Genomic DNA, 26,238 nt, shown 5'->3' with positions numbered 1-26,238 from the left:
GTTTCTTGGACTCGGCTAGATTAGGCTCTCGGGTACGGAGCCAGGACCCTCCTTGGAGTGCAGGGCTGGGATGACTGCCGAGGATACATGCCGAGGGGACTGCTGAGGAAACTGTCAGGGATTCAGATGGGGAGGGGAGAGAACAGTCCAGCAGGGAATCCTTGGTTCACAGAGGTACTTATGTGCAAGCCCAAAATGAGAATCAGGTGTCTCAATTAAGGCACCCAGTGGAACAAAGGAAAACAGGAAAACCCGGATTAAGGATCAATGAACTGGACTGTGAACCAGAATGCAGATTTCACGGACTGGACCATGACATATACAGATTATCACAAAGCATAAGAAATTTATAAACACCTTCCACGAGATTCCATGGAATTGGATAAGCCTCGAATTTGCTAGTCTTAAACAAGGCATCTTTTTATTGTTCTTCCATTCCTAATTTATAAACAATTTTTTCTGACAATGTTGAAGATCCTGTTTTTGTCCATTATGTATAGTTCTGGTCATTTCAGAAAGGGTTTATGTTTGTAGTCGGAATTGATAATAAAAACTTCTTGGTTGAGTGAATTTCTACTTCAAGTATTACCTACTACAGCTGAGACATTACCAAGATTTAAAATCATGCTTTTTTTAAAAAAAATTGGGCAGTGTAGTACAAAGTGCTGAATAATAGAGGAACCTTGCATCCTAACTGGAACTGGCCTGTAGTTTTCAATGTGAATACCCTCAGGTTACAGTTTAGAAAGTAATACACAATGAGATCATTTGGTCGAGTTTGCGTAGGTATGTCCTTTGAATAGATAATTAAATCACTAGATTCAATTACATTGCATGCAATCTTTATGACCCCTTTGAGTCCCAAATTGTCATTATCAGCAGTTCCTGTAACTTATTTTCTTTAGACTTTTAAAATTCCTTAAATAATCTTTATTCATTAAAATATATCCACGAAATACAAAACAGTAACAGCTTTTTTTAAACTTATACAGCAATGATCAGACTATGCATTCACAGTTGTTAAGTCTACACATTGGTAGGGTTATCAATTTAATACATTTTAAAAACATAGCACCGATACTAGTCAGATGACCTCCGAACAATACACCTGTCTAGAGTATGTGGGACTGGACACTGAGGGGCTTAGACAGTTCTACAAACAGCTTGATGCAGCCACACACAAAGGTGGCTATTTGGAGGAGGGCAACACTGATATGATCAATCATTCTTGCTCCAGCGACTTGAGCGTCGCGGTCCATGTTGATCCGCAGTTGAAAGGGGAAATGGCTGCTGCGACACACGCGCGGCATACAGGAACTGAGAGAGCAGGAATTAAGACTGCTTGCACGTTTGAAATAAGTTTCGTAAAAATCGTGTTAGTAGCGCGAACCAACGTAGATCACAAGTCATAGTTTAAAGTTGCAATGCGTATCACGAGCAAAATAACAGGCGGTCGCTTGTTGAGTTCTCGGGAGAAATTGTTCGATCTGGTAAAACATGGGAGAAATTGATTGATCTGGTAGACTATTTTTTCATGAATGCCTTACATTTCTGTGAGAACATCACCTTTGGGTTGCACTCAATAGGAACAAGAACACAAACACGAGGAATTCTGCAGATGTTGGAAATTCAAGCAAAACACATCAAAGTTGCTGGTGAACGCAACTCTTCCTTCAGTTAGTCCTGACGATGGGTCTCGGCCCGAAACGTCGACTATACCTCTTCCTAGAGAGGAATAAGAACACTTGGCAGAACTATAGGAGCAGGTCGTTTCTTCTTTGAAGTAGCTGCCAAGGTCGCCAATTTTGTAGGTGTGTTCAATCCAGATTCATAAAATATGTAACTTCAGTGTATTCATAATGAGCTCCTAAACAGACAGTATGAAAACCACATTGAAGCCATCATCCCAACTCAACGTGTTGGTGACGTCACGTGAAAGGGCACAATGTCTGAAAGAATGGTTCACCCATCAAGTTTGCACTGTAGCCGGTTAAAAACAGAGGTCGCTGTTCATTTTATTTGTTTCTTGTCACGAAGTGAAAATAAATAATAGAAATTATTTCTTCGGTTTTGTGGCATGACACATCTTAACCATCGCACAGACAATGACATTGTGAGATGTCGTGATTTCTGTCTGTGGCAACTGAGAAAATATACCATTGAATTGAATTGAATTGACTTTATTACTTACATCCTTCACATACATGAGGAGTTAAAATCTTTACGTCACGTCTCCGTCTAAATGTGCAATCCGCAATTTATTGTAATTTATAATAAATAGTATGTACAACAAGATAGTCAATATAACATAGAAATACAGTTGTTTCAACATGAGTTAAGCAGTCTGATGGCCAGGTGGAAGAAGCTGTCCGGGAGCCTATTGGTCCTGGCTTTTATGCTGCGGTACCGTTTCCTGGATGGTAGCAGAACAGTTTGTGGTTGGGGTGACTCGGTTCCCCAATGATCCTTCGGGCCCTTTTTACACACCTGTCTTTGTAAATGTCCTGAATAGTGGGAAGTTCACATCTACAGATGCGCTGGACTGTCAGCACCACTCTCTGCATTATGACTTTAAAAATTTGTGACAGGCTTGGCTGGGAAAAAAATAATTGCACTTTATAAGGGGCCCTGCATGATCCCATTGGCTTTGTTATCCAGCGAAATGCCCATTACTGGGATTGTTGCATATAGTCGAAATGAACATTTCGGCAACGGGTACTCGGTAGAACAACTGGAGTTGTCCCAAATACCACAATTGTTGGGTTTTATTGTAAATTATAACGGAACAGTAAACAGAAAATAAATTTGGAGGGGATAGGGCTTGGTTGTAGCCTCACTTTGGAAAGGAACCTCTCACAAGCTTTCAACGCAAGTTCATTATTTAACTTCACTTCATTGTCAAAACTTTCCCGCATTCCACCGATTATTACTTTGGATAAGATTGTCAATTGGTGAATCTACTGTACATTTCCCCAGTATCTGGGGTTGGGTGGATGTTATCTCTCTTAATCTTCATGTCAACTTCAAACCGCTTGAAGTTTGGAAGGAATTGACATCACAGTTTGACATCGAGTTCTCAGCTTCTTTATCGCGAATAGTCTGCTGTGAACATCCTGCCCGGCTGATTACCCTCCCTTTCGTACTGCCGATGTGTTTTCTTAAAGAGATGACATGTTATTTATCAAAATTGCTGCAATATCGCCTAAAATCAAACTCGGGCGTCAGTTGTTGGTTGTAGTCAGGAAGCTGTGATGCACACTTGGCGATTGGGAGAGAAACTGCTCTTATTAATATTGATTAGGCCAAATTACAGGGTGATCCAACAAAGGGATTGCAATGCAAAGAAATACTGTGTAGTTTGAACTATAGGGCCCATGGTTACTTATCGTTCAAAAACTAAAATACTGCACGTGCTGGAGACCTGATAGGAAACGGAAGAGCTTGAAATACTCGGCAGGCCAGCCGGCTGCTTCTGTTCATAGATTGGGAGCTAATTTAGGGAAAGATGTGACAAGTATTAAGATGCAGAGGAAGCGGTGTGGGGGAAGAAAGAAGAAAAAGTGATGTTTGGGATAGATTGAAGGACAGATAGGAACCTTCTCCCCCATGAGATTTATCTTGTTCAGTGAAAGCGAACAAGATAAACCGCGTGAGCGAGAAGAGTAGATCTTCTCCTAGAACAGAGGTGCCAATCCTGTTAAGATTATCCAGAAGCACAAGTTCCGCTATAATGTAAAAAAGATGCCCCATTCTTATTTGAAACAAGAGAAACTCTGCAGCTGCTGGAAATCCAAACAACACACACAAAATGCAGGAGGAACTCAGCAGCCAGGCAGCATCTAATGAAAAGAGTCAACAGTCGACGTTTCGGGCCGAGGCCCTTCATCATTCCTATCGTTCCTTTCACCTTCTCTTTGAGTCCCGTTCTCGCGCCTGCCATGTTTGACCCTTAACATTTCCCATTTCTGATTAAAGGTCATTTCCCTGAAACTTTAACTCCGACCCTCTCTCCACAGATGCTGCCAGCCCTGCCGAGTATTTTTTTTCTGCTTTGTACCTGACATTTACCAGAATGAGATGCCGATCCGGAACCGGCGAAAATCACCGCGACTCTGCCTATAGACTCACGCCGTTATGCGTCGTCAGCTAATCCACTGAGTTTAAGCAATACAGTTTCTGCTTTATCATGCACTTTTAGTATTATTTACCCGAGCTTCCGTCTAAATGCGCAAATGCATTTCCCAATCTGTTATAATCGAATAACACAAGTCTGATTTTGAAAATCATCAGTTATCGAAAATGGATTTTAAAAGTGTCCGTCCCCTGGGTTTCATATGTTTTTTAAAAAATTATGATGATAAGAACATTCTTATTTAAACGAAGAGTGGCTGTTTATTCGATGTTCTGTTTTTAAGTGTTGAATACCGATCCTCCCCGCCCCCCACACTCCAAACAGGAGGTTCCCCTTTAACAAAGGTGGTGTCCCGGTGCTGTTTGATGTGGCCGCTCTGTTCTGCTATAGTTGATCACAGTTTGATTAGGATTAGAGCGGTGCTTGTGCCGGGGCGGCAGGACGTAAATTGCGGGCTCACGTACAAGACGCGCCTGGGTGCTTCTGTATTTGAGTCAAGGGGAGAGGGACAGTGGAGCTGTCAACGGTCGAGGCTGCCGCAACGTTTTGAGGAAGGAGTGTAGTTTGTGGTCTTCATCTCATTAACCTCGATCTGTCATCCCGGGAAAACACCCCGGCGGAGGGGATTAAAAATAGCTCTTCCAATATCTGAACAAAAGGACAAGACTGCGGGAAGCCAGCGTTAGCAACTGAAGCAGAGCCTTTTTTATTATGCTAAAACAGGCTCTTTTAACGATGCCTGTTAACGGGATTCGGCACCCGATAAAACTGGAAGGGGAGACCCGAAACCGGGAGAAAGCAGAAGCTGAGAGCGATCGGTGCCGGACCCGAGATAGGTTCGAGGCTACCTTGGCTGGACTAGGAGAGCTGGATTTGCTGAAACACAGACAGGAGTACTTGGTTCGGGGTGCAATGGAATTACTGAAAGCTTCAGAGAACACTGCTGCTCTCAAAGGCGAAAGGAGAAAGGGATCTCAAGGGGAACTTTATTTGACCCCTGAGGAAAAGCAATTAGAAGATAACATTATCATGTTAAGGAAACAATTGGTGAGACATTAAAACGAACTGCTTCTAAAATAAAGATGTATTATTGGCGTGATACTCTTGATAATTGCAGCGGTATAGTGACATTAACTGTAAATCTCCCCAAATATCATCCTACATTTTAATTAGTCAATTCAGCGTCATACTTTGCAACGTGGCTTGTAAAATAATACTAGAGTCCATTATAGCAAAACAGAATCGAAGATTCTGGGAGACGCGTCCATTCAAAAAATGTAATTCTCTGGCATAGGTCTTTAATGATTTCCGCGTTTGCTTTGAGTGACCTTCGTGCCATGTTAATTACTGGATTTACGTACTGCTGAATTTCTTGATCTTGCTGAACAAGCTAACGAAAAAGTGAAGGGTTTATTGGGAGCATAAACTTTTTTTTTGGCCCCTTGACTTTTCCGGCTCGGGATTGCAGCTGTGCGTTTGTATGTCTGTTTAAAAAGAAGTGGGGCGAAGTAGATCAGTTTCCATTTGCACAGAGTAACAATCAGACTGTACAATATTGCTGTAGAAGACGTGTGATAGAGGGAGCTGGTCGTTAATGGCAAATGCAGCTGGGGCATTTACAACGAGTTCGATTAGTCTTTTGAGATGGCAGAGAAGGAGTCGTGGCTATTTGTAAAAAAAATGCAATAAATTGACTTCCTACTAATGAAATAACAGCATAATACTAATCTCCTCGGAGGAGGAGGAGGTCCGGCTGTACGTTTTAAACCCCTTTGGCCGCTTATAATAGACATAGTGACTTAAATGAACTTTACAAGCAGACCGCGGCTCTCCTGCAGAGCGAGGGGCTGGAATCTGCTTATGTTACCGATCAGCTGACCGGGATGAAGCAGACCTTGCCTCTTTCTGTGCAGTGTTGCTGCATCATTTAATGGAACAATAGAACGGATCGTAGCTTGACAAAATTGTACATTTGGTTATACTCCTGCCCCCAGATTACTCTGACAGTTGACTGACTGGAAATTGTACTGGACGTAACTGGGTTAGCTCTTCTCGAATTATTAAGCCCTAAATTTGTATATCTATATATACACAGAGGTGTGTGTGTCTGTGTGTGTCTGTGTGTGGTGGTGGTGGTGGTGGGGGGGGGGGGAAATGACCCGCTCTCTGTGGAGCTCTAGTTCCAGGGTATATTCTACACCATTCGGGAGGCATTTGGATAAGGTGTTCTGTCAACGCCTATTTTATTTAAAGGCATTAATTCGGCCATGCTTGACAATGGAGGAAAAGGCTAAGAAACTGTGTGTCAATTGCTAATATTTCACGGGTTTATCAATGACATTGAACTTACTGCCACGCCGGATCTACAGACGATCGAATCCACTGCGGGCATTGGCGTTGCTCGTTTCTTTAAGATAGCTTTTTGAAAATAAAAGTCCACATTGTAATCGTGTGAGTGTGTGTAGATGGCAAGTTGCCAATAATGAAGTCTGTTCCCCCTTTCAGGAATTTCATCTTCTGCTTTTGAACCGAGGAGCTAACAGTATTTTCATTTTACTTCGTGGCTGTAATATTCTATGAATAACTGACTGCATTCAATAATTCTCTGGAGGGATCCGGGATATTTAACCAATTTTCTACATTTTAGCAACTTGTATTCATGTATTCCAGAATTTTAAAGACACAATACATGCTGCAAATATAATTTCATTGATTTAACTGAGGAGTGAAATAATTCACAATTAACTCCTTTTATAAATCAGCAATGTATGCTGCTATTTGCAGGAAACACACCTGAGGTTTCATGATGTGACTGGGACAGTGGAATGTTAAACATCAGTTAAAGGGCAGAATTAATAGCTTTCTTAGCATTCACTGAAGCCTGAATTAGTTATTTCTGCGATTGATTAAAATGTGCTGCTGCTTGATCTTTACAGAACTGTTTGAGGAGGAGAGATGCTGGCCTCATAAATCAGCTCCAGGAGCTGGATCGACAGATCAGTGACCTTCAGTTGGATGTGGAAAAGGGTCCAAATGACAACCTAGAAACAGACAGCAGACCCAGTTCAGGTCAGTCTGCTTATGGTAGACATCTGGATATGTACATCAAAGGATGATTCATATGAGTAGGAACATTTCCACACTGTTGGAATACCAAATATCCTCTGCAGTTCTTAAATCTACTTCCTTCTCCATTTGATCATGTTGTTTTAAAACCTTGACAATTAGAATCTGATTACAAACTGCAGTAGTTTGAGAAATTTTGTACTGTCACTTTTTTCCTCTGTGCTCACGGACTTCAAAATGAAAAACTTCAGTTAATATCCTGCATTTCACCAAGTTGTGAGAATGCAAATATAGGTGATAATCCTGCAATTACCGTAGCAAAATAGTTTGTGTTAAACAATTAATAAAATTGAGCAATACAAACTATTTGACTGCCAACTATTTTCTAAGAACATTACTGACATCCTTCACATGCCAGAATATCCCAGAAAGAATTACATCTGATGTTTATTCTCTGTTGCTGTATACACAAATGTAACAAAGCTATATCCCACCAAGCAGTCAAGAGATAACGACAACTAGTTGATCTGTTTTGGCATTAAGTGCTCAGGACACCAGGAAAATGCTTTGTTTATCAAATTGTCTTCCATTACAATGCACCATGAAATCACTGACAAATGTCTGGAAGAAGGGTCTTGGCCCAAAACGTTGACTGTTCATTTCCATGGATGCTGACTGACCTGCTGAGTTCCTCCAGCATTTTGTGTGTTTTGCTATCTCATCGAAAAGGCCACTTCCAAAACTGCAGTACTGACGTATTGCAGATTCACCATTCTACATTATGTGCTCAAGTCTGGGACAGAGCTTGAACTCATGACCTTCTGATTTGGAGACCACCCTAAATTACATTTTTTTTCCTTTGTCCCTCTAGTTTTGGCAGGGTATTCCACTTTTTTAAAAAAGCTGTGCTGCTTTGGGTTTCTCAATGGCTTAGTAGGTAAGTGTATCATCCTTTGTGTCAGTAACCCACCTAGCGATTATGCATCTGAAAGGTGCATTTAACCCTTGGTCTGTGCTCATTAAACATGTCCAATAAGTGACAGCAAATTTAGAATTTCAAGCAGCTCTGATAATCCTAATCACTATCACTCATATATATGTATTGATGTCAAGCAAGAACCCTATTGGAAATAGCTTATAATTGACACATGTACCAAGGTGCAGTGAAAAGGTCATCTTCCATACTATTCATATAGATCAAACCATTACATGGTGCATTGAAGTAGAATAAGGCATAGTGCATTGAAGTAGAACCATAGAACACTACAGCACAGAAAACAGGCCATTCGGACCTTCTAGTCTGTGCTGAAACATTATTCCGCTAGTCCCATTGACCTGCATCCAGTCCATAACCCTCCAGACCTCTCCCATCCATGTACCTATCCAATTTATCCTTAAAACTTAAGAGTGAGCCCGCATTTACCATGTCAGATGGCAGCTCATTCCAAACTCCCACCACTCTCTGAGTGAAGAAGTTCCCCCTAATGTTCCCCCTAAACCTTTCCCCTTTCACCCTAAAGCCATGACCTCTCATATTTATCTCTCCTGATCTAAGTGAAAAGAGCCTGTTCACATTTACTCTGTCTATACCCCTCATAATTTTGTAAACCTCTATCAAATCTCCCCTCATTCTTCTACACTCCAAGGAATAAAGTCCTAACCTTTTCAATCTTTCCCTGTAACTCAACACCTGAAGATCTGGCAACATCCTAGTAAGTCTTCTCTGCACTCTTTCAATCTTACTGATATCCTTCCTATAGTTAGGTGACCAGAACTGTACACAATACTCCAAATTTGGCCTCACCAATGCCTTATACAACCTCCCCATAACATCCCAACTCCTATACTCAATACTTGGATTTATGAATGCCAGGATGCCAAAAAGCCTTCTTTACAACCCTGTCTACCTGTGACGCCACTTTCAGGGAATTATGTATCTGAGCTCCCAGATCTCTTTGTTCCTCTGCACTCCTCAGTGCCCTACCATTTACTGTGTATGTCCTACCTTGATTTGTCCTTCCAAAATGTAACACCTCACACTTGTCTGCGTTAAATTCCATCTGCTATTTTCTAGCCCATTTCCCCAGTTGGTCCAAATCCCTCTGCAAGCTTTGAAAGCCTTCCTCGCTTTCAATGCAATCTTAGTGTCATCTTAGAACAAAGTTAAATAATAACAGACTGCAGAATGAAGTACAACAGCTTAAGAGAAAGTACATGATCATAACACGGTAGATTATGAGGTAAAGAATCTGTCTTAATGAACTAGGGACCCATTCAATGTTCTTATAGAAGTGGGGTAGAAGATGTCCTTGAGCCCAGTGATATGTGCTTTCAGGCTTTTGTATATTTTGCCTGATGGGGTGGCGGGGGGGGGCGCGGGGGGGAGAAGAAAGGATGTGCAGGGTGGGTGGACTCTTTGATTATACAAGCTGCTGAAGTAAGGAGCAGTATAGACAGTCCATGGAGGGGTTATTGATTTCCATGATGTCCTGAGATGTGTTCATGACCTTCTGAAGTTTCTTGTGGTCGCAGGCATACCAAGCATCTGGATTAGGTGCTTTCTATGGTGCATTGATACAATTGGTAAGGGCTGATGAGGGCATGCCAGATTTCATTAGTCTCCCAAGGAAGCAGAGCCATTGGTGAGCTTCCTTGGCTGTGGCATATTTGATACTTAAATATTGGAAGTCAATATTTGAGCTCTTAAAAAAAATTTTAAAAACCATTAGCTTTGTTTGTCACATGTACATTGAAACATACAGTGAAATATGTCAAATCAAATCAGCTGGGGGCTCCCACAAGTGTTGCCATGCTTCGGGTGCCAACATAGCATGCCCACAATTTACTAACCCTAACTGTACGTTGCTGGAATGTGGGAGAAAACCAGAGCACCCAGAGGAAACACGCGGTCACAGGGAGAACAGACAAACTCCTGACACCAGTGGGAATTGAACCCTGATATTGGCTGTCACTGGTACTATAAAGTAATTGCACTAATGCTATGCTACTGTGCCGCTGTGCTAAATGGCTTCTGCACTAATAACTTGGGGATAGCCAATTAAATTCTAAATTGGGTGGGGGGAATAGAAAAATTAAGAAAATGTAATAATACCAAAAATACTAAGCACATATAAATAATTTTAAATGTTGCTGACCATCTTTGGTTTGCTTTAATGTTAAATCTTAAGCAATCAACTATTTTGTTTGAAATACTGCAAAGTAAGTAATATATGGTTTCCTTTAAGGAAGGTAGATGTTTGAAACTCTCAAAATATATGGAATGTATACTAAATACCATTAAGGTATTTGATTGGTAAGAAGACCTTTAACTAATGCACATATCGACTCTACCACTTTTTTGTTTTACCATATTTGAATTATACTTTTTTCATTTATAGGAAAGAACCCAATTTGCTTACCTGATGTTAGCCAAAATAATACAAAAGTAAAATTATTAACATGCTTTCACCACTACTGCCCTATACTTCAGAATTTCTAATTGCCTTAAAAGGTGATTGTTCTTCCCTGTGCCAATAAAATGCTGTTTCAGATACTTCTAATTTTCTCCTTTCTTTATTAATGTATTTTTATAATAATGTTCATTTGCTGCTGATGTCTTCAACCGTATTATAAAGCCTTTACATTTTTGCTTGCCTTTTAAGTACGTGTTTATTAGAAATCTATTTTTTTGTCATGAAACTTCTGGTAGAAATTATCCAAACATTTTGATGTTACACCCAAAATAGAGTTCAACTTATTGCAGCTTTAACTGAAACAAATGATTTAAAAAAAAGAATGCTATTTTGTCACTTAACTAAATTTTCTTTTTAAGTATTTCGGTATCCTAATCAAATGTGATGATCTAATATTCTCTTACACTACACCATATACTGTGTATATATTTTTGCAATATCTAGTTTATTGAAAGATTGAGTAACTTCTCTAACAAATTTATGTGAACTTGGTATATAGAAAATTCATTTTTCTCTTTGATTTTGACAGGTTTTTACGAAATGAGTGATGGAGCATCAGGGTCACTTTCAAACTCCTCTAATTCTGTTTTCAGTGAGTGTTTATCCAGTTGTCATTCCAGCACCTGTTTCTGTAGTCCACTGGATGCACCACTGAACATCACAGATGGCCGCCCTAAGTCAACAGGTAAGAGACATGTAAATGGATTGTTATGACTGAAATTCATCTATAATCTGGTGATCTGACTTGCAATTAATATGGAGTTGGGTACCTTCTTGCTAATGCGGTGATGTTTGCATCAAATGTTGAGCAGCAAAAAATGTCAAATTTAACTTTTTAGTTCATAACATTACAGTTGTGGTGGGAAGAACAGAGATGATTTCTTAGCATTTTTTCCCCTAAAATGCTTCATCCGATTGCATATTTGCAACTAAAATACAGAGATGCCACACCTTGAGGTCTTTATTGATTGCTGAATACTTTATCAAGGAAGATGGGTAGTTGGGTTTATCTTGTCCATCTCTTGAGTGGGGGACGATTTATGAAGAAGCTTACAAATTGGGATTTTGATATAACGTGGATGTACACGATTAAGCCAATCCCCTCTGTGCTAGCTTGTGATTTTAAAAAAACACATATTTTATATATGTATTGTGGATTCCAGTTAATTGGGACACATTGGAACCAGTACATTTTGACCCAATTAAATGATTGCTCCAATTAGCCAAGGTTTCATGGAAATAGTTAAAAAGGTATAAAAAAGACAAACTACCGTTTAACCGAGTAACAAATTAAGCACTTAAGCCAAATACAGAATAAATTAGAACACTACCAAAACTACTACAGTACTATAATACAATGTATTAGTTCCTAATAGTTACCAATGGGGGAAATTCATTCAGTGTACGCTGCGGTCTATGGGATGTCCAGGGAGGGGTAACACCTCTGGTGAAGGGGGTTTGTCGTGTCCATCCTGGGGCAGCTCACTTACTTTTGGTCCCTATTGGACACACAGCTCTCACCTGTGGCACCAAGTAACTGTTAGCAGCCACACTCCAGTACACTGCTTCGACAGGCGGGCTAAACCAGGTGAAGGTAGGTGGTGGGCCTCGTACCCTGGTGAAACATGGACATGTCTGTCCTAGCATGTGAATCCAGCTCCAGCGGACTAAGCAGATAAGATCAACAGTGAGATCCAACTGCCAGGAAGGTGGTTCTGCAACACTTCTTGGGGAGCGAAGGACATGGCAAGGCACAGAGAAGTCATGGTCATCCACTACAATCAAGGAAGATTGCAGTCTATAATGACTACTCATACCACTAGAGCTGGATTAGAACTCTCCTAGTGCAATAGCTTTTCCACTTTAAAAATATGTAGTTGCTCCAGTTCCAATGCAGCACAAAAAAACGTAATAATACATAGAACGCAATAATAACAAAAAATCCATGATAAATGTAAATACATAAGATAGCATATGTACATAGATTGTATGTCCATAAAGTGACACTGAGCACAAGAGTGTCTGTACATAACGTGACTCTGACAGGAAATGATAAAGTAGTGGTGGTTTGGGATGTGGAGGGGTGGATTAGTAGGTGGAGGTGTTGATCAGCCTTACTGCTTGGAGAAAGTAACTGTTTTTAAGTCTGGTGCTCCTGGCATGGATGCTACATAGCCTCCTCCCTGATGGGTCTGGGACAAACAGTTCATGAGCAGGGTGGGTGAGATCCTTTATGATGTTATTGGCCCTTTTCTGGCACCTTTCTCTATACATGTCCTTGGTGGTGGGTTGCCTGGTACCGGTGATTCAGTGGGCAGTTTTGACGACCCTATTGTAGAGCCTTCCAGTCCACTACGGTGCAGTTTCTATACCAAGCAGTGACTCAGCTTTTTAGGATGCTGTCTAATGCACACCTGTAGAATGACATGAGAAAACATATGCCTAGACAAGTAGATGTTAAAATTGTGCTTTGTAATTTGTTTTTTTTAATGGTGTAAAAACGTAACATTCTAACAATTACACTTTAGGAAGCAAAAGGATATAATTTCAGTGTTGCTTCAGAGTTTGGTTTGAAGTCTTTGAACTGGAGTATTTCAATGGTCCAGACACTGCCATTCTGATTAACAATGTACATTTTTGCAATATGAAGACATAATTCAGCATTCATTTGTATATTTCACACTGTTATATGGTAACAGTGGATCATGATTTAGTTGATCAAACTCTGATAAAATTGTCTTATTTCTATATTGTTTGCTGTGTCTCTACAGCCATAGCCGTACCACCTTTGATTCCATTAGTAATGGCCAAGGTTCTGAGTTAAACAATTTGAATGTTCCTAGTCCCATACCAGAGAAATGAATATAAAACTGTCGGCTGGTGCTTTGGTTTAGAACCAAGGCTATGCTACAATATAGGTGGTACCGTTTCTCAAATGAGGTGAGTTGATCTATTTACCATTTGGAGATGGATATAAATATAATTTTTGAATAACAGAATTTATCTCCAGTGTCATGCCAATGATTTATTCTTCAGTGTCACTTGGAGAAATAGTTGTCCTTTTGCTAACACATTTTCCTGCCATTTTCAATACCTAAGCTTCAGCAACTGCAAATGCTTCTGAGCAGAATGTTCACTTCTAAACAACCAGTTTGTAAAAGAAAATTGGAAGTCAACAAGAAATACAATTTATAAACTACCCTTTTAATATAATAAAAAAACCCAAAAGTGTTGTGTAAAAGCATCAAACACAATTCATAAACATGAGAAAGTGTGCAGGTGCTGGAAATCCAAATCAACAGACACAAAATGCTGGAGGAACTCAACAGGCCAGGCAGCATCTATGGAAATGAATAAACAGTTGATGTTTGTGCCTGAGACACTTCTTCAGGACCGAAAAAGGGAAGATTCCACTCAAGCCTCTCACCTCATCTAACCTGTCTATCTCCTCCTCTGGGGTGCCCTCCTCCTTCCCTTTCTCCTATGGACTCTCCTCTCTTCTTTTTCTCCAGCCTACCTGCCCTCACCTATCACCTAGCTATCATGTTTCTCCCCCCTCCCCCCACCTTTTTATTCTGACATCTTTCCTTTTTCTTCTTAGTCCTGAAGAACTATCTCTGCCCAATATGTCAACTGTTTATTCATTTCCTGACCTGCTGTGTTCCTCCAACATTTTGTGTGTGTGGTTCAACTATAATTTGATGGTTCCATATTATGCTGACTGACTTCAAACTTTATCAGGGAGCTAAGTGTTGAGGGACCTCTTAAAGCAAGGTATAGCAAATGAGATTCTGGTATTTCCAAATGTTATGGAAAACCAAATTTCCCTCGGGATTAATAAAGTATATCTACCTATCTATCTATCTATCAGGTGAAAGGCATGGCTATAAATACTACAAGACTGAAATACTGATGTAAATAAAGTGAGACCTTTTAATTGCTGTTTTTTTTATTTGCAGAGGATTTCATTGGCTGGAGAGATTATGGAGAGGAGCTTTTTGAGTGCCAATATACTGGTGTTGTTCGACGTTCGTTCTCTGCACCCTATTCTAGTTCCCTTGATGTGGTTACTGATATTCACCCCAAGTATCAATGTGACTTGGTTTCCAAAAACGGTAATGATGTGTATCGATATCCAAGCCCTCTACATGCAGTTGCCGTACAGAGTCCAATATTTTTTCACCCTGCAACAGGGAGTGTTAAAGAGGAAGAGGAGAAACCTCAGTGTGGTGCAGGCACTTCATCAGTAGCATCAGAATGTGAACCCGTAAAAACCGACTCTGCTGTTCCAGCCTCCCAGAACAGTTCTTGCCCAGTGGTTCACCCTTCAACAATGAAAAGACTGGATAATTATATACTTGGCCTTGTTCAGAAGAAAATCCAACCTCTTAGACCAAATAAGCCAAGGACCAGCCTAAATACAGATCCGTTGAAGGGAATCTTGAGGCAAGGTAGTATCTGTGTCAAACAGACGATTGTACCCAATAACTCTGATTTGAAAATGCCCAAAAATGTTCACACCCATCCTCCTGCAACTAATGGGTCTGACTGCAATGTAGTGTCCCCACAAAGGCAATTTCCAGGCAATGAAAATAAACAGAGCCAGAAAAACGTGCAAGAATCTAAAATAGAATCTATAAATACCCAAATAACTGTTGTTCAAACTACTGTTAATGAATTTCAGCTGAGTAGCCTGCCTAAAAAAAAGGCCAATGTATTGACCAATGGGCTAACTAAATGTCCTGTGACTGTAGATTACCAAGAAGGGACTGGTGAATGTGGCTCTTGCACACCTAAAGATAATGCACATCAACATTTCTCAGGACATGAAGACAAGGTCATGCAGCCTCTTAAGGTGGCGATTCCCAAAAGGCCGCAAAGACCACCAGTGGCTTCCTTTCCCGTGGAAGACAGAGCACCACTAGATGCCAGGAGTGAAGCATCCTCTGTACAGAGTTTAGAAGATGATGGGCAATTAGTGAATAGCCAATTCATTTCAGCTGAGCAACAAGTGATAAAATCTCACAAAGGTTCCAAAAATGTAAAGGTCAGCAAATTTAAGAGCTCCACATTGAAGTCCAGGCCCCACTGTGACAGAACTCTTCAATCAAATGTTCAGACCTTGAAACAAAAAACGAAAGTTACTCCAAAAAGATGTCACTTTTCCGATGACATTGATCATGTGAAACGAAATGTGAGGAGGCCCACATCCAGAACAAAGAAGTCCTTCCATACCATATCTGAGAACAGCGTTCTTGGAAGACAGACTGGGACCAAATCTACTAGGTGTAGTGGGCTTGGAAGGGAAGCTGTCCTGGTGAAGCCCAGGTACAAACAAAGGATTGATTACCGGAAATGGAGGTCCTCAGCTGAGGTTTCTCGTGAAGAAGCAATGAAACGCTTCAGAAGGCACAACAGAAAGGAGGTGCTCTGTCGTGTGCCTGGTGTGTACAGGCAGAACAATGGTGTTTGTGCTCTACGGGGAAGTGATTCGGAGTATTCTGCTGAGTGTGAGTCTTTGTTTCACTCCACTGTGGCAGACACTAGCGAGGACGAGCACAGCAATTACACCACCAATTGCTTTGGAGATAGTGAGTCCAGTTTGAGCGATGTCGATATCGTAGGAGAAACTACTTCATCCAGTGACTCAGATGAAAATGGTGCACTAGTCTGGTCACAATTTACCCAGTCTCGGCCTGCACAAAAATCAGCTGCAGAGTTAAAGAAGTCTCCATCGAAGGCCTTTGTCAAAATCAAAGCATCGCACAATCTAAAGAAAAAGATTCTACGTTTCAGATCAGGTTCACTAAAATTAATGACAACTGTATAAGGGAATCTGACATTTATATTGAACTCCATGTGACGGGGTAGGATCTTACTTTGAATTGTACACTTAAGGATTTAAGGAACCATTTCTCAGAACTAAGCATGTAGGTTTTAAACTATCAGTATTCTGTGCATGATATTATTGTTCAATATTGGCTCTAAATTGTACACTGCTGTTTGTATATAGTACCTGTACATTAATACAAGTTGTTTCATGCTTTAATAAATTGTTTTATCTTGAATCTTTAACTGTTTTGAAATTTGCTTCACTTTGTTCTTTTACATTGTGCAATATAGGTCTTCCCCAGGTTACAGTAGGATATTTTTTCCCTGAGAACTGTTCATAACCTGGACTGTTTGCAAGTTAGAAAAGAGGTTACGAAGTGAGTTTCCACACGGCAAAAGATGCCTGCAGCTCTAATGTCAGTTTTTATGTAAATACCTTACTTAAAATGGGTTTACGTGAATGGGGGAAGACCTGTAATATGAGATGGTTGGTATTAACTAAAACGCATCCTTACACTTTAAGTATAGTTTGAGGAAAAGCAGTTTATGTAAAAGGGTAGAAAAGATGACCAAAATTTGTCTCTGCTGCCAATGCAACATTCCTGAGATTGAAGCAATCAGTGAGTAAGTAATTAAAAGAGCTATAGAACAAAACTGGGGAATCTAAATGTCAATGTTTACACTTTGCACATGCCAGCTTGGCTCACCCTGCTGTTCTGACAATGAACTGTAGAATATTTCAGTGTTGGATAGAAGTACCTACATTCAGGAGGGGCATACACACCGGTTTGCTGCATTTAGTTTGCATGCCTGATCTTTCATTACATTATATAACTTACTCATTTTCTGTAAGATTGTGTTTCATTTGTGTGTTCTAAATTGCCTTTGGTATTTGCACCATAACTGTTGTGTTGTATTAATGGCTTTAGCTGGGCTGATGCATCAGAGAAACTTAACCTGTTGGCAAATAGTTTTAAAAATCTAGTGTGCTAGGATACACTTGGATCCCCCCTTCTGATCAGTGTTTTTTTTCTCCCCCTTCTGATTGTGAAGCTGGTTTGAGGAAACTAAGCTTGGCCAACTTTTATTTATTAAGCTGGAATGAAGAAGCATTTTCAAGAGGTGAGGGGAAACATCTGGACACTTTAAGAATTTGATTCAATTCCTTTTTAATTTGATTTAGTGAAATATTTTACGGGTGTATTTTAAAAAAAATCATCTGGAGGTACCGTGCTTATTTTTTTAATTACGTAGAGAAGACAATAGGAACAGTCCTTCCAGCCCAATGAGACAACACCACCCAATTACATTTTCTGACCAATTATCCTACTAACCCACACGTGGGAGGAAAGCAGAGAACTCAGACTAACAGAATTGAGCCCGGATTACATTAACTGCTGCACTACCATACTGCCCAACAAACTCTCTCATTAACACGGGAATAGAGAAAGTCATATAATCCCACGAGTCTGTTCTGTCATTTAAATAAAATTGTTCTGTCTCATCTTCATGTTTCTGTGCTTTTCCCATGTTCCCTGTTGCTCTGTCAATCACATTGGTTATTTTTTTTCTGCCTGTCTTTAGAGAGAACTATAATTTTTATCATTGGATTACTTATATGTGTTCTGATCCCATTTGCTTTATATTAAATACGTACTAATACTAGCAATTATCACCTTAATCACATGTAATATTGCAAAGGGGCTGGATTATCCTCTTTAGTCCTGTCCTGAAATAAAATTGAACAATAGGAGAGAATAAGTCAAAATGGGGATAGTGAAACTAATGCAACACACAGCATCTGCATCTGCAGAATTCCTGTTATATAGTGAAAATAATACTACTTTACTACTTCTGCTTCCCTTTCCTCTGTTCCTGCCAAGGTTTCTGCTGGTAATGTTTTCACCTTGGGACAAGTGCAAATACAGGCAGGGAGACATGGAAAATAGAGGGAGCAGGCTGGAGCAGAACCTAAGCATGGTTACACCCACTCACCCTTGATTATTTACCTCCAGTATTCTTGTTGCCACCGATTCTTTTTTTTAGCTATCAATAGTAAGTGGCAGAATCTTTTAAGTAGTTCCTGTAATGGACCAAATCTGTACTTGCACCTTGATCTGACTCCTCTCTTGTGTCCTTATCCTTGAGAACCAGACTCTGCTCATTAAAACAACCACCCAACATTTCTTCCTTCAAACCAGCTGCAATCACAAATAGTTCCACCACCTTTGGATCTACCGTCATCACTGTTATACTGCAGATAACAGGTGGGAATTGGGAATGTAAGAACGCACACACATTTTATGACAACCTTAATTCCAAAGATACCATACGTTATCTGGTTGAAATATTTTGCTATCTAGACATTTTTAATAAAGCACTGAAGAATTTTATATTGTTGAAGATAAATTCAAATACTTAGTCTATTCTATTCACTGACACCACCCTTATCCTTGGTAATTATCTGGACTTTAATAAGAACATGCAGAGCCTGTGTTTTGTTTCTGAAATAATGTCATTGGTTAAGCTCTCCTTTACAACTTTATGAAGACGAGATTCTGTGGATGGTGGAAATCCAGAGCAACGCACACAAAATGCTGGAGGAACTCAGCAGTTCTGATGTAGTGTTTCAGCCCAAAATGTTGATTGTTTATTCCCATCCAGAGACGCTGCCTGACCTGCTGAGCTCCTCCAGCATTTCATGTTGTGGCCCTTTATAACATTATCTGGTTGTGTTCCTATCTCAGCTGATTTGCAGTTGAATTCATCACCTTTGTTACCTTTTGATTAAATTATACAAAGCACTCCTGGGTCACCTCCTTTCTACTTTCCGGAATTGTAAGACCATTCAAAAAATGCTTCCTGAGTCCTTGCCTCAAGTTCCAATCGTCCATTGTACTAGAGCTAGATGATACATTACTAAATGTTACCATACACTATGACTTAAATGTCAATTTTAAATCTTCAACTTAAGTAGATCTTCCATTGCCTTTTTCTCCATTTCTCTATAATATCCAACTCTGTAACACTCTTAAAAATACTCTGCAATTTCAGTCCCTTGAAAATTACTGCTTTAGTCCTCCATTAGTCACTAGACCTTCAAATGCCTACACTGAGTTAACAGTATAAGCTTCCCTGGATCTGCACCCCTTTATTCATCCTTTAGGATTTTCCTTAAAATTCGATGTTGGTCATGAGTCTCAATATCACTAATGTGGCACCATAGGTTTTTTTCTTTTACAATGTTCTTGTAAATTATCTTAATTTTTTTGCAGTTTGAAGGTACTACACAAAGGAAGATGTTATCCTTCGGTTTGTTTTCTACATTTTACGGCTGATAAATATTTTGAAACATTTTTATTAGGTGATTGGGCCAGTTGTGAAAGTATAATAATGATTAGATAACATACTCATTTTTTTATTCCAGTAAGGAATTAAAATCCAAGGGAACCTGTGGCCATAGTCTAATCAATTTGGCCTATTGTATTTGCTAGGTTTAAAAAGTCAAGATTAAAAATGAACAACACACATCAAAGTTGCTGGTGAACGCAGCAGGCCAGGCAGCATCTCTAGGAAGAGGTACAGTCGACGTTTCGGGCCGAGATCCTTCGTCAGGACTAACTGAAAGAAGAGCTAGTAAGAGATTTGAAAGTGGGAGGGGGAGGAGGAGATCCAAAATGATAGGAGAAGACAGGAGGGGGAGGGATGGAGCCAAGAGCTGGACAGTTGATTCGCAAAAGGAATATGAGAGGATCATGGAACAGGAGGCCCAGGGGAAAGAAAAGTGGGGGGGGGGAACCCAGAGGATGAGCAAGTGGTATAGTGAGAAGGACAGAGGAAGAAAAGAGAGAGAGAGAGAAAAAGAATGTGTGTATATAAATAAATAACGGATGGGGTACGAGGGGGAGGTGGGGCATTAGCGGAAGTTAGAGAAGTCAATGTTCATGCCGTCAGGTTGGAGGCTACCCAGATGGAATATAAGGTGTTGTTCCTCCAACCTGAGTGTGGCTTCATCTTTACAGTAGAGGAGGCTGTGGATAAATATATCAGAATGGGAATGGGACGTGGAACTAAAATGTGTGGCCACTGGGAGATCTTGCTTTCTCTGGTGGACAGAGCGTAGGTGTTCAGCGAAACGATCTCCCAGTCTGCGTCGGGTCTCGCCAATATATAGAAGGCTGCACTGGGAGCACCGGACACGGTATATCACCCCAGCCGACTCACAGGTGAAATGTCGCCTCACCTGGAAGGACTGTCTGGGGCCCTGAATGGTGGTGAGAGAGGAAGTGTAAAGGCATGTGTAGCACCTGTTCCGCTTACAAGGATAAGTGCCAGGAGGGAGATCGGTGGGGAGGGATGGGGGAAACTCATTAAAAATGAGTTTGTTCCGAAAGGAACTACCAGTGTGGAGCTGCTCCTAGTAGAGTAAGCTCCAGACTTGTGCATTTGTTACTCCACTTGGTGATTAGACTTCAAGAGGAGTACGGAGCTGGGATTTGTTGTTGTTGACATTCCTGCCAAGCCTAAATGGGAAAAAGTCAGCAGAAGTAATTTAACTTTATTAATGTTTCTTTAGTGTTAAAAATGCTTGTTTCTGTTTGCCTTTATCTATTGCTTTTTTTTAAAGCAATCATCGTGATAGTTAAATATCTGAATACCAGAGATGCTTAAAGCTGTAGGAAATACATTCAGATGTGACATTTTTGTTTTTTTGTCAAAGGATGTCTAGCATACAGGGATTGGGTCCTCTGCCTGTCTGAGGTGCAGACACCAGTGAGGCTTCACTGGATTGTCTCCAGGGGCTAGAGGATTAGCTTATATTTGTGCTTAAAATCCTGCCTAAGTAAAGCAAGGAAGGTAACCATAAGCCAAAATCAAACTGTTGCCTAATGAGTGCTGGTATGTTGTTCGTTAATAGGCAACTCTGCCAAACCTAATTGTGTCTTTGTGTTTTGTGCATTCAGTCCGTTGAATCTATCCTGGATTTCATAGCCTTCCCATTTCCCTATTTATTTCCCATTTCCCTTTCTCTCTCACATGCTCGTCAGATCCCTCTGGATTTTCCTGTTATCCACCTACACAAAGAGCAACTTACAGTGGCCAATTCACTTACCAAGTGGCAATGCTTTGGGATGTAGGAGGAAAGCAGTGAATCCGATGAAGCCTATGTGGCTGTGTAAGGAAATGTAGTGGGAACTTGCAGGTTGTAGTGTTCTTGTATAGTTGCTGCCTTTGTCCTTTTTCATGTTAGAGGTCATGGGTTTGTAGGGTGCTGTTGGACTAAGTGCATTTTATGAAAGATGCACGCACAGTCACTATACTCCTACAGTAGTAGGGGTGAGTGTTTGAGATGGATGGGGTACCAATGAAGCGAATTGTTTTGCTGATCATTGAGAATTGTTAGTAATCATCCAGGGAGGTGAGGTAGTAGACATCACTCCAGACTTGTGCTTTGCAGGAAATGGAAATCCCTTGAGGTGTCAGAAAGTGAGTCAGTACATAAAACCATAAAATCATAAGACATAGGAGCAGAATTAGGCCACTCAACCCATCAATTCTGCTCTGCCATTCCATCATGTCTAATTCATTATCCCTCTCAACCCTATTCTCCTACCTTCAGAATCAGAATCAGGTTTAATATCGCTGGCATGTGTTGTGAGATTTGTTTATTTTGCAGTACAATGCAATACATGATAAAATAGGGAAATAAATAAATAAATTGCAGTAAGTATATATGTATATTAAACAGTTAAATTAAAAATAGTACAAAAACAGAAATCATAGCAGTGAGGTAGTATTCAAGCGTTCAATTTCCATTTAGGAATCGGATGGCAGAGGGGAAGAAGCTGTTCCTGAATCTCTGAGTGTGTGCCTTCAGGCTTCTGTACCTCCTACCTGGTAGTAACAATGAGAAGAGGGCATGTCTTGGGTGATGGGGGTCCTTAATAATGGATGCTGTCTTTCTGAGACACTGCTCCTTGGATACTACAGAGTCTAGTACCAAAAGCTGGAGCTGACTAATTTACAACTTTCTGTAGCTTCTTTCGATCCTGTGCAATAGCCACCTTCCCTCCCACCCCCATACCAGACAGTGATGCAGTCTGTCCGAGTGCTCTCCATGGTACATCTGTAGAAGTTTTCAAGTGTTTTAGGTGACAAACCAAATCTCCTCTCCTACTGAAATATAGCCACTGTCTTGCCTTCTTTATAGCTGCATTGATATGTTGGGACCAGGTTAGATCCTCAGAGATCTTGACATCCAGGAACATGAAATTACTCACTTTCTCCGCTTCTGATCCCTCTATGAGGATTGGTTTGTGTTCCCTTGTCCTACCCTCTCTGAAGTCCACAATCAGCTCTTTGGTCTTACTGACATTGAGTGAAAGGTTGTTGCTGCGATACCACTCAACTAGCTGGTTTATCTTGCTCCTGTACGCTCTCTCCTCTCCATCTGAGATTCTGCCAACAATGGTTGTATCATCAGCAAGTTTATAGATGGCATTTAACCTACTACACTGACATGGGTATAGGGAGCATAGAGCATTGGGCTAAGCACACATCCCTGAGGTGCACCAGTATTGATCATCAGTGAGGAAGAATTATTAATACCAATCTGCACAGATTGTAGTCTTCTGGTTAGGAAGTCGAGGATCCAATTGCAGAGGGAGGTACAGAGACCCAGGTTCCATAACTTATCGATCAGGACTGTAGGAATGATAGGTGGGGTGTGGTCAGGTAGTGTTGAGGAAACAAAGAGTCTGCAGAAGTATTTAGACAGATTGGGAGAATGAGCAAAGAAGTGGCAAATACTGTAGATATAGCATATAGAAGTATATGGCCAGGCACTTTGACAGAAGGAATAAAGGTGTAGACTATTTTCCAAACGGGGAGAAAATTCAATAATCAGAGCTTGGAAGTCCTTGTGCGGGATCCCTAAAGGTTAACTTGCAGGTTGAGTTCATACTAGGGAAGGCAAATGCAATGTTAGCATTCATTTTGAGAGGGTTAGAATATAAGGGCAAGGATGTAATGCCTTTGTTATTCCCTTTACTCTACTGCAATACTGATACATCTTCCTTTCAAATTGCAGAGTGCATTCTATAATATTATGATCACTGGCTCCCAAGAGTTTCTTACCTTTGTCACAGTCTGGTCTGTGAAGTCCGCATTCCAGTTCACGGTCCGGTCCATCGATCCTTATTCCAGGTTTTCTGGTTTTCCCTTGTCCTGTTGTGTGCCTTGATTGAGGCACATGATTCTCATTTTGGGCTGGCTACATAAACAGTTCCTAGGTTCAGCTTCAGTTGCTGGACTGTTCCGTCCCCTTCCCCTTCCTTCTGAAGCCTCGCCTGCTACCTTCGCCTGAAGCCTCACCTGTTACCTTCACCTGAAGCCTCGCCTTTTACCCTCGCCTGAAGCTTCGCCCGCTACCTTCGTCTGAAGCCTCGTCTGCTACCTTCACCTGTGTCCTCGCCTGTAACACCGTCAGATTCAACCGCCAGGGCAAGATTGGGGCCTTGCTGTGTCTAGATAAGGAACTGTCTTTCGTTGTTTGGAGCTGTCTCTTTGTGTCCTCGCCTTCGCTAGGTAGGTCCGGCTGTTTGCTGCTACCTTGAGTTGGAACTGTCTCTGTGTCCACGCCTTCGCTAGGTAGGTCCGGCCATTTGCCGCTACCTTGTGTGAAGATCTGTCTCTCAGTGTTCTGTGTATGAGTCCCGGCTCTACGTCCTGCTCCCTAGGAGGGGTCCTGACCCTGTTGAGCCCCGTCCCCAAGTCCTGTTCCCAAGGAGGGGTCCCAGCTCTGTGTTCCATGTTCCTGTTCTCCCTAGACCAAGGCTCTGCGTTCCTGTTTTCTTTTGACCCAAGTCAAGGCTTCGTGTTCTTGTCCTGTCCATGTACCTCGATCAGTCCTGTGCTGGGGTTCCCTCATCCTGTCCAGGAGTCTCACGTCCAGTTCTGTTGCCACACCACGTCTTGTCTTCGCCTGGATCTGGAGTCCAAGCCCGAGTCAAGACCCAGGTTCTGGGTTCCTGTCCAGTCTCTGGCTTGTAATCCTTGTCCAGGTTCTTCTTTCCAAGTCTAGTCCTAGCCCAGGCCCTGCATCCTAGTCTCCTCCAGGGCCTGCGTCTTGTCCAGTGTCATTTCTTCCTCGCTTCCCTTGCTTTCCTGACACTCCTAGTCCCGTTCCTAGTACTTCAGTGTCTGTGTCTTGCATTTGGGTCTGCTCCCAGCGCCTCTGTTATGACAACCTTGAGCTCCCTTATCAAATCCAGTCCATTACTCAACTCTCAGTCCAGAATTGCCTTTCCTCGATTGGGCTCAACCACAAGCTGCCCTAAAAAATCATCTTATAGCATTACCCTTAAAACACACCTTTTCTATTTCCTGTTGAAATTTATATTCCAGATCCTTGCTACTGTTCGAGGCTCCTATCAGGGTATTTTTACCTTTGCAGTTTCTTAACTCTAACCATAAGGATTCCTCATATTCCTATTCTATGTCACCTCTTTCTAATGGTTTGATTTCATTTTTTATCAACAGAGCCATCACACCTCCTTTGCCTAGCTGCCTGTCCTTTTAAAACAAGGTGTATCCTTGATGCTCTTCCCAACTATGATCTTCTTCAAGCCATGGCTCAGGTTTAAATAATGCCATACCTGCCAATCTCTAACTGCTCTACAAGATCATCTAGGATATTGTGTATACTGCGTGTATTCAAATATAACTCCATCTTTCCTGTATTCACCACCCCTTTCAATTTTGCCCCTATGTTGCACTTCACCTCATCCCACTGACTCCAGTTTTTCCCTACCATCTGCCTGTCTATCCTCACAGTCTCACCACACATTCCATCAACTTGTGTACCAACTGTCCCATCCTTAGCCCTATCACTCTGGTTCCCATCCCCCTACAACTTAGTTTAAACTCTCCTCAACACGTCTAGGAAACCTGTCCACAAGGATAATGGTCCTTCTTGTGTCCTGGTGTAACCCGTCTATTTTGTACAGGTCATACCTCCTCCAAAAGAGATCCCAATGATCCAGAAATCTGAAATCTGAAACCTGAAATCGAGAAATCATTCATCTGTATCATCATCCCATTGCTGTCCTGACTAGCATGTGGTACTGGGAGTAATCCGGAGATTACTACCTTGGATGCCCTATTCTTCAACCTTTCCTAATTCCCTTATTCACTGCACAGTACTTCTTCACCGTCTCTACCCTTGTCATTGATGCCAATGTGCACCACAACCTCTGACTGGACTGCTCACCATCCCTCTTAAGAATCTATTACAGCCGCTCTGAGGCATCCTGGACCCTAGAACCTGGGAGGGAACTCACCATCCTGGCTTCCCTTTCGTGCCACAGAATCTCCTGTGCGTTTCCATAACTGTCAAGTGTCCTATCCCTACCACCCTGCCTGACTTTACTCCCGTTGCTGAGCCCCAGAACTGGCCTGGCTGTTGCTGCTGTGCTCTGATAGGTCAACCTTCCCCTCCCACCCATCAGTATGCAAAGGGGTGTACTTGTTTATGAGGGGAACCCTGCACTCACTGTTTACTCCTCTTGCTTCTCCTGATTGTCAGACATCTGCTATCCGAAGCCTGCACTCTTGGTGTGAGCACTCATCTATGACGTTTTCAGCCTCCCGACGGTCCTGAGGGCATCCAGCTCCAGCTCCACTTCCTTGACCTTGTTAGTCAGGAACTGAAGTTGGGTGCACTTCCTGCAGATA

General features: G+C 41.4%; 1 protein-coding gene across 1 annotated transcript; it reads left to right on the top strand.

The window, feature by feature from the left end:
• Window positions 1-4,574: 4,574 nt before the first annotated feature.
• Window positions 4,575-16,698, top strand: dact1 (dishevelled-binding antagonist of beta-catenin 1). The gene is made up of 4 exons (XM_072280791.1): window positions 4,575-5,179; window positions 7,069-7,201; window positions 11,201-11,356; window positions 14,631-16,698. Exons 1-4 carry the CDS (start codon window positions 4,844-4,846, stop codon window positions 16,499-16,501), a joined length of 2,496 nt encoding a protein of 831 aa, XP_072136892.1. The 5' UTR covers window positions 4,575-4,843; the 3' UTR covers window positions 16,502-16,698.
• The last annotated feature ends 9,540 nt before the right edge of the window (window positions 16,699-26,238 follow it).

Source organism: Mobula birostris, chromosome 1 (assembly GCF_030028105.1).
Source record: "Mobula birostris isolate sMobBir1 chromosome 1, sMobBir1.hap1, whole genome shotgun sequence".
Lineage (NCBI taxonomy): Eukaryota > Metazoa > Chordata > Chondrichthyes > Myliobatiformes > Myliobatidae > Mobula > Mobula birostris.
Note: the sequence above shows the minus strand (reverse complement) of the source record. Positions and strands in the feature narration are given on the sequence as shown.

Excerpts from the sequence above, each read along its gene's own strand:
- dact1 (XM_072280791.1), top strand. The coding sequence starts at position 4,844 with ATGCTAAAACAGGCTCTTTTAACGATGCCTGTTAACGGGATTCGGCAC. Across the intron at positions 5,180-7,068 it reads TCATGTTAAGGAAACAATTG|AACTGTTTGAGGAGGAGAGA; the intron begins GTGAGACATTAA and ends TGATCTTTACAG. Across the intron at positions 7,202-11,200 it reads AGACAGCAGACCCAGTTCAG|GTTTTTACGAAATGAGTGAT; the intron begins GTCAGTCTGCTT and ends TGATTTTGACAG.